This window comes from Ziziphus jujuba, chromosome 9 (assembly GCF_031755915.1).
Source record: "Ziziphus jujuba cultivar Dongzao chromosome 9, ASM3175591v1".
NCBI lineage: Eukaryota > Viridiplantae > Streptophyta > Magnoliopsida > Rosales > Rhamnaceae > Ziziphus > Ziziphus jujuba.
Genome location: NC_083387.1, coordinates 18,985,723 through 18,995,173, shown reverse-complemented (window position 1 = coordinate 18,995,173; position 9,451 = coordinate 18,985,723). Strand labels below are relative to the sequence as shown.

The following is a 9,451-nucleotide window of genomic DNA, read 5'->3' as shown; positions in this document are numbered from 1 at the left end:
ATCTAATAAAATACAGTACATGCATGTATGTTGATATTAGGTTTATTCTGTAACAAGTTGTTGTTCATTGTGTTAAAGACGATTGGTTGATTTTTTTATATTAGCACTAACATGCATAAAAGAAATATACAGATCGCCAGCTATGAGATAATGAGTTCAATGTTGTCAAATTAAAAAAAATAATAATAAATAAACAAATAAATAAATAAATAAATTTAGTATGTATTGATCATGTCATATTATTTCATTAGCTTGTGCTTAGAGTTGCATTTATCTGTAATTTACTTTTGATAGTCGGAATTTGATTTTGTCAAATAAAAATTTGTATGTCAACTCTAATTAAAGAACAATGCTACTAAGCACCAACTTTATTTATAACCAATTTTGTTGTACATTTTACAAAGCAATAAAGGTGGTGACAATGAATGAGATTTTCTGTTTAAGGGAGACATCGATGTCAATTTGATTGAAGAAAATCATGAAACCACTTAAGAGATACTTTGGGTATGCGTTCCAAATTATTGTTGAAGTCAATGTAGTAAAATCCATATCTGAATATTAAGCCCATTCCCCATTCAAAGCTGTCGAATACTGACCAATAGAAGTACCCTTTAACATTAACACCACTCCTGCAAAATAATATTAATGTAACCACAATGAAATTATCCATAACAACTTATATATAATTCCATACACAGGATTATGTGGTTCTTTAGGTCCTATTTTACATAGATTATCAAAAATTGCTTCTGGTAGCTTTTAGAATTCAAAAACTATTTTTAAAAGTGTTTGGATAATTTTCCTAAAGTGTAGAAAATCTTCTAACAAAAAATCAAGTAAAGAATAAATTTTCAAGAATATCTTCTTTTTATACGCGCAGATATAATTTAAATTTAATTTATAGCATAATGTTAAAATTTTACTATCACAATAAAGATAAGTAATTGTTATTACAGTATTCATTAGCCAATTGTTTTTTTTTTTTTTTTTTTTTTTGATAGACGTGTAAATATGCCACAAGAAGGGAAATTTGTGTACACTAAGATACTATATAATGAAAAAATTAATATTTTTTGGTTGAAAAATGTGTACTCTAATTATCTTGGTTAAGTTATAATGTATAGTTACTTACTTTATAGCATTACGTACAGCATTCAAATGTCGAAGAACATAGGTAATTCGATGAGGATCTTTTAATGCTTGTTCGATTGGTAGCTTGTCAACGTTTATCTCATATGCACCTACATAGATCGAAAGTTGGAATGTATACACAAATTAAAATCGTTTGGGTGGTCATTATTTTGTTAGATTTAATTAATTTTTTAAATAATAGACAAGAAATATTTTCCTACCATTTTCTGAAATGTAGATATTTGGGCTTTGATACTTTTCCTTCATAAATTTCAGCAATTTCTCCATGCCTTGTGGATAACTTCCATTTACCTGCAATTATGCAAACAATTGATAAGACAAAAACGACCTGAAATTGTTGAAACTTATTATCTTCAACTTTATTTTTCATTTTATTTATTTAATTTCCCACTTCTAAAATGATACCAGGAAATTAAAGTTGTGTTATACTTACTGGGTAACCAAGAGGAAGTCCATTTTTTTGCTCTGAAAAAAACAATCAATATATGGATCATACGTATATATATTATTGAAAATTGTTTTATGTTATAATAATTAGTTTCTTTATTTATATATTTAGCTTATTCAATAATGAAAAGCACATCATAAATTTTACCTAGCTCATTTGCTAATGAATCCACTGAATGGTGCAAAATTCCAGACGGAGGTTCTTTCATATTTTGTGCGTAACTTGATACATAATAATTCATTCCAATGAAATCAAAACTACCCTTCAGCAAAGATTTCTCGTTTTCAGAAAATTCAGGTAGCCTCTCCTTTACCAATTCTCTCATAATTTTTGGATAATCTCCGTAAACTAATGGTTCCACATACCTAATATACAAAGAAGCACTTCATTAAAATTAATTAATTTCTTACTAGAATCTATAGAGGAACAATTAATTATTTATTATCACCAATGATTATTATTAATTAGATCAACTGACAAAATATAAGTGGCTGATTAATGCTATACTTTGAATTTTTCCATATAGAGTATTATAAATTTTTAAAAAGTTCAAAAATATTTAATCAAGTAAAGCCAATTGAAAAATATAGATCCCAAATAAAAATGACCAAATATTGTTGTTAACGACAATACTTTGGGGATGATAAAAAATGAGTTTACTGATAATAAATGTTTCGATTTGCTTACCATCCCAAATGAAAGTCTAGTAGTCTTTTAGCTGCTTCTTTGTCTTCTGATGATTTATTATAAGGTTCATAATAATTTGAATTCAGAGCAATGCCAACAACTCCACCTTGAAGCTGTAACCAAAATTCAATTAACTTACATGATAAATTCTCATAAATATATATATATATATATATATATAGATACAATCAGGTTCATATTAAATCTTTAATATCAGAATTAACATTAAAACTTTCTTTTTTATCCCTTGTAATTGTATGGAATGAGATTTCAAATTATATTTATTAATCACCGTATCTAAACAAGGTTCATATTTCATAAAAAGACATTTTAATATGTCAGTAAATTCATATTTAACATTTTTTAAAATTTTAAATTCTAGTACTTAATATGATCCAAGAGCTAAAAAAATAATATATAATATTAAAAACATCAGGTCATTTTGATGTGAATTAGACTATATATATCTACATATATTATACACAACTACTAGGCTCTTATAAGATCAATTTAATAGTTTTATCCATTATAAGTTATTAGATCATTCTAAAAGGTTGAAATTTAAAATTTTATTTATGGCTTACTTTCCCCAAATGTATGTCACTATAGGTATTTGATTTTAAGATTCTGATGTAAATTAGGCTTATAGATATAAAGTTTCCTATATAAAAATATATATAAAAAAAGAAAATTGCTAGGATCGTCAAATTATATATATTTTTTAAAATTATGTGGTAGGATGTTCTTGGGTTCACTACCCATGAATTTAGAGTTTATATTTTTTAAACTGATAGTCTCCTATCATATTATTTGATTAACAAAATTTTGATTTAAAAAACAAAAAAATATATAGCCGCAGCTGTACAGAGAAAAAAAAAATGTAGCTTTTTGTTACCTCATATTTCTGTTTATAAAGCTTATATACAACAGCATGGGCAAGGATAAGGTTATGGGCTACAATGTAAGGTTCTGTACTTGAATTACCACCATTTGGGCATTTCATGTCTGGGAGAGAACACCTTTGAGGTGGTGCCCAACCTTTTTCATATCCATATGTTGCAATAACTTTTGGCTCATTTATAGTAATCCAATGTTTTACTCTGTCCCCAAATGTTTTGAAACAAATTTCGCTGTAGTCCTTGAAATCATCCCTGAAAATGTAGAAGGATAATAAAAAAATGTTACAATCATATTGATAAAATTTTGTTCTACTGGACCTTTTTTTGTTTTTTTTTTTTCCCCCTACAGTTCTACTGGACCTCTTATGGTATCTAATAACATGTAATCAGTGCCAAATGCCTAATAAAAAATTACTGCATGTAATTCAGGTGAAATATTCCACTGATTAATCAGTGCTAAACGCTTAATAAAAAATTACTTTTTTTTTTTTTTTTGGTGAATTTAATGAAAAAAATTACTGCATATAGATACACCCGCTCATTTTCATATAACCATTCACTTTATTTTAGATATGTGCTTACACAAATGATCGACTTAAATATCCGCCATACTTCTCTTCCAGAATTTGTGGAAAGTCAAAGTGCAAAATTGTAACAACGGGTACGATGCCTGCATTTGAACACAATGTTAAAGTGTAAAAACATACTTCAGTTATATAATATGTAAAATCCATTAACATACTTCAGTTATATAATATGTAAAATCCATTAGGGTATGAATTTTAGCTTCATTTCATACCATTTTTTATCAATTCATCAATTAAACGGTTATAATGATCAATACCCTGCTGGTTTATTCCACCACTTAATGTTCCATCTGCTTATACACGATGCGAATATTAGGATCTTTCATTAAAAAATTATAATAATAATAATAATAATAATAAGAGTAAAGAGGAAAATAAAGCCAAACATATAAATACAACAAATGGCTAAAGTCTAAAAGTTTCAATAATTACCCGTACAGTTTTGACTATTTTGATCGGTTGAGTTTATGAAGTTTTAAGAACTAATTGATAATAGGTAAATTCGATAAATTAATAACAACTAATACTCAAGGTTAAATAACTAATAACGAGAAAAAATAATTGAAACAAAAAAATTACCTAACTATCATCTCATCAAATAAAAAATAAATTGTAAATGGGATAACACAAGATTTTTTTAGTTATTATATTTTATAATAAAAGCATGGAATATAATTTAATTTGTAAACACGAGATAAATAATAATTTTATTTACTTTGTGATCTAAAAATGTAATTTAATTTTGTTTTGCAATTATTATTTAAAATATTAGAATATTGATTTTGATTTGGTACCGAATTAAAATGCTTTGTGGTCATTATGATATACCAGGATGATTTTTGAAATAACAAATTTTAAGTATAAAGGATAAAATTGTTAAACAGGTCAGTTTACTATATTTAGTTTTCACTTTCGCAATGATCATTGCTAATGATCATTGCTGATAACTTTCACGTTTCAGATTCAATAAACTCAGACTCCTTCCCCATTTTATCAAATAAAATAAATAAATTTAATTGTCTCTTTATTTCACTTTTGTTTATGTGTTTTTAATTTAGTAGTGCTTCTGCTTCATGTATCATATTGTTTATCAAAAAAAAAAAAAAAAAAACATTTGTGCAGGATGGGCCATGTAAGGATAAATATTAAAAAACCTTATGTTTGATTGACTCTATTATTTTATTTTTCATTCTTGTTTTCTGTTAATTTAAGAAAATCTTCAGTGGGACAGGCATACATGGTGATGCAGTTCGACCACCCAATGATATCACAGCACATGTTCAATTTTATTTTATTTTTTATTATTATCTTCCAGTTTTTTTGAAAATGTCTTCGATGGAAAACCTTTCTATATATTTTCTATTATTTCTGAATTATCAAATCAAAATCTAAAATATTTTTTTCTGTTTTTGAATCCGGATTTATGGATATACTCGCCTCCTTTATTTTCTTCGTTGTACTTTCACCGTAGAAACCCATTTATTTTCTTTCTTTGACAGCATGTCAACATAGAAAAAAATTGATTTGAAAAATTAAAGAGGAGTTTATAGTTTCTCATCTTATAATAATTTTAAACTCTTAAAAAGATTTATTTAAAAAAATGGCTAGGGAGTGTATTTGCTTATTCTGTTTTGTATTCAAGACATTTTTTTTTTCTTACTTTTATCTGCATTTGTGTTTCAGATTTAAGTTTATAAGAGATTGTTTTTCGAATAGAAAAAAAAAAAAGAAAAAAAAAGAAAAAAAAAAAAAAAAAAAACCAAAGATTTTTATGGTTGAGGTTTTGGATCCAAACTCAGAGTCATAAGACTAATAAACCTAATAAACCAGTAAAAGAGAGAGAAGCTGTGGTGAAAAAAGATGGAGTAGAGTACACAAATAAAAAATAATATTTTTATCCAATTTTGACACATGGCATTTTGTGGATGGTATCACATTGGCTGAATGGTTTGATGCCCTACCGAAGATTTTCTGAAGGGGTCAAGATTGCACCAATTTGCGGATTTAATTGTTGACTCCAACCCAAAATTTACAAAGGGATAGGTGTGTTGAGCATATTAGTGAGCCAACTTCATTCGTCTCACTGACATTTTATGAATGCAATTTTGTATTGAAGAATTTAATTTAATTCTTTCATATTTAAATGCGTCAATTAAAAGCTCAAAAAGTTATATATTCAAAAATAATTAACCCATAAAAGATATCCGAACGAAAAAAATTAAACCAAAAAGATTAAACGCACAATAACTTACTTGGAAGAATTCTACCCCAAGAGATGGACAATCTATAATATTTTACTCCAAGGTCCTTCACATGCTTCACATCCTCCTAATGAATAAACATATCATGATACAATATGAATTACAAAATAAATGATTCTCACAAAACATTTAACGTAGAGAAATATGAATTTTCCATTCTCACCTTGTATCTCTTATATGAATCGATTGCTATCGGGAACTTACGTGCCGCAGGGGCTATAACCAGAAATTTCAGATGCAATATATTAGTAATCAAAGTCTAATAATATAATTGCAGCCTATATTGAAAGATACTTCCAATTTATATGTGTGTACTACTAATGGTTTGTACGAGGAACGGCTGTTTGGAAATGATTTCATAGGAATTATTTCATTTATAAGAAAAATAATTACGCATAGGTGATTTCTTAGAAATAAAATCACTGAAAAGCACCTTTAAATTCTCTTTTTGCCAAGTACTGTAGAAAGTACTTTTATCATTTTTATCGCATTTTTAAATCTCTAGGAATCATTTCTAAATGCATTTTAAAATTTAGTTGAATTGAATGGATGGCACTTAAAATACTTCAGTCCAACATAATCTTCATACATTCCAAACAGGCTCTAATGAAAAAGTAAAAGGAAATTAATGGTTTGTTTGAAGCCTCAAAACCTTTGCTTTTTGCAAGAAGATTGTCCCAAATACTCTGCCCTCTTCCTGATTCGTTTGCTGACCCTTCAATCTATCAAGCAATTGTATAAAACATGAAAAAGAGAATTGATAATTTTTGTTGAAAATTGAAGAAGATTTATATATACAAGGTAAAATACAATCCTGATGAATTTGGTCGCAGTGCAAATTAGTATAGTTGCAGTGAAAATTAGTTAGGAAGCAAGATAAATGATCAATTTACGAGGCATTACAATCTGATTTTATAAAATCAGATTATCCTAATGTGTTCATATTTGTGAACATCTAATTTATTACCTGGGCTGCGGAAGTACCAGCTCCAAATATAAAATCGCTTGGAAAGTCATGAGACTTTATTTTTAATTCTTCTGCGATGGAAGCATCATATACTTCTAACTCGTAGTTAATACCCCCAGCTGTCACGTTCACCGATACTGTAACAAACAATTATCGAATCAAATTAATTTTAAACCAAAAAAAAAAAAAAAAAAAAAAACAAAGGGTAGATGTAAATATAGTGAGAAATGAAGTGGAATAATACTATTTGTAGCTTTAGATTTCAAACAAATTTGTATATTACTCTTGCACGTTTAGCTATTTGTCACTAGCTGTGAGGATCACCAGTGAAACCTTTACTGAGTTTTGCTACTTGTTATATAATTATGTATTAATTTGTTATTATGAAATCCTACTTTAGGAAAATGAATTTTTGGGACAATTACTTAACCTGCGAAATAACATATGAGTATCTAATGTTTGTAATAAATATTTTTGGACTTCGATCCACCGCAAAATAATGCTAAAACCTATGGTTAATTAGTATTTTCATATCTTAATCATAATGTATATTGATGGTAATAATAATATTAGAGAAAAATAAAATTGCAATGCATAAAAATTTGTATGACTTACACCATAAATAATGATCACGTGCACGTTCATCTTCTTAGTATTCATATTGAATTTAACATATACATATATATATATATATATATATATATTTATATGTGTGTGTGTGTGTGTGTGTGTATTGATGAAAATTGGAATAGGGAAAAAATTGAAATTATTAGGAAAAATTCAAAACTAAATGTATGTTTACAGTATTCTATTTAGGACGTTGTCTTTAAAAAGACAAAATAAAAATAGAATAAGAAAATGATTTAGAAATGGATTCTAACAAGCTACTATATAAGTGTAGAGTTTGGCGAATCTAATTGAAAGAGAGGATTATTTGATATGCAAATCGACGGAATTATTTGTCCTGCTTATTGACTTTATAATTTGTTTAATTTATCAAATCTAACCTATCATAAAGAATTTAGTTTATTTAATTAGATATATAACTCATCACACATTCGATTAAAAGCTTATGTAGCTTTATATATATATACATATATTCAGGCATAAAAATTTCTTCAAAATTTGCGTTTCTAAATTTTGTTAATACATACATACATATGTATATATATATATATATTAAATATTAATTGGCTTTAGTTATTGCTTTAAAGGTTAACTCGGACTACAGGGAAAACTAATTTTAATTTAAGTTTAAAAATCCAAATATGATAATGGAGAAATGAAAAAATATATATATATATATATATTTGCAAGTAGGTGCAAACCTGTCTCAGCCTCGACCGATGCCCAAAAGGCAGCCAAGGAAATGGCAAAGATTCCGATAAAACTTAGTAAAATGCTTGTTGTTGGTGACAAAGTAGATAATGAAAAAGCCATATCCTTCTAAAAAGAAGACTTACATGGAGCTTTTTCACAAAGAAAATGATGCAACTTTCCCCAGTATATATAAGCAAAACCATGATCAAATTAAGAAATATTCTTGTCATCTCCAACTAATTTTGGGCTAATTTTCTGTTGTGCGTGTCTGAGACTTTTGGTAGAAAATAATGTTGTTAAATCAATTTTCTTGGACTTTGGCAATGAAATTTGTGACAATTGTTTTAGGTTATAATTAGCCTATAAACGTTACGAATCTCATGGTTATGATTTTCCTCTTTGGAAATGAACCAAATGGTCCATACAAATTCTGACATCTAACCTAATTTTTGGTTTTTTTTGGACTCGAATGGGTTGTACATACAGCATTGGTTTTATTATTATTATAATTATTGTTGTTATTAATATTATTTTTGTTATAATTTTCCTTCTATTTTTTTGTTACTAATATATATATGTCCGACTTTTTTTTTTCTCCAAAAAAAAAAAAATCTATGAAAGAAATATATGCTATTTAACCACAACAGTTTGACCTACCTTAAAATTTGATGGTCATGTTTTTGTTTTATAAGTATTACTATTTGTTATCAAGCGTGATCCTCAATATTGATAAACTTTTCAAATCAATATGAATACCTTCTTGTTTGAAAAAAAAAAAAAAAAAAGAAAAAAAAAACAGAACAATAATTATTAATTGGTATTTAAACCCTCAAGCACTAACTAACCCCATATCTCAAAATTCCATTGTTATTATTTATCGAAATTCAAATCACCAACAGCTTTTGCATCAATACATCATACAAGTCTCAAACACAAACCGAAACCAGATCTCAAAATTCCATCCTTTTCCCCTGATTTAAACTTGTTCAGCAAAAATTTAGTTGAGAAAAATTAGTTGAAGAAAGAAACATAGAAAATAAGAGCTCTAAGCTTTTATGTCATTATGTATTGCACAAAAATTATTACAACATACAAAAAAAGCTACTAATCAAGGTATTTATATGCAAAAC

The 9,451-nt window shown here is 27.1% G+C and overlaps 1 protein-coding gene across 1 annotated transcript; it reads right to left on the bottom strand.

The window, feature by feature from the left end:
• Positions 1-365: 365 nt before the first annotated feature.
• Positions 366-8,465, bottom strand: LOC112491432 (beta-glucosidase 13). The gene is made up of 14 exons (XM_048481612.2): positions 8,330-8,465; positions 7,002-7,138; positions 6,687-6,756; positions 6,198-6,250; positions 6,026-6,101; positions 3,986-4,063; positions 3,769-3,856; positions 3,183-3,438; positions 2,288-2,400; positions 1,748-1,965; positions 1,586-1,617; positions 1,353-1,443; positions 1,133-1,241; positions 366-629 (listed from the first exon to the last, which is right to left on the bottom strand). The coding sequence occupies exons 1-14, from the start codon at positions 8,439-8,441 to the stop codon at positions 458-460; spliced, it is 1,605 nt and encodes a 534-aa protein (XP_048337569.2). The 5' UTR covers positions 8,442-8,465; the 3' UTR covers positions 366-457.
• Between the last annotated feature and the right edge of the window lie 986 nt (positions 8,466-9,451).

What these genes read in the sequence shown, in the direction of transcription:
- LOC112491432 (XM_048481612.2), bottom strand. Translation starts at nt 8,441, where the DNA reads ATGGCTTTTTCATTATCTACTTTGTCACCAACAACAAGCATTTTACTA. An exon ending in TTGGGGTAGAATTCTTCCAA is followed by an intron (nt 4,064 to 6,025) that starts GTAAGTTATTGT and finishes GTGTATAAGCAG; the next exon opens with ATGGAACATTAAGTGGTGGA. An exon ending in GACTTCCTCTTGGTTACCCA is followed by an intron (nt 1,444 to 1,585) that starts GTAAGTATAACA and finishes GCATAATTGCAG; the next exon opens with GTAAATGGAAGTTATCCACA.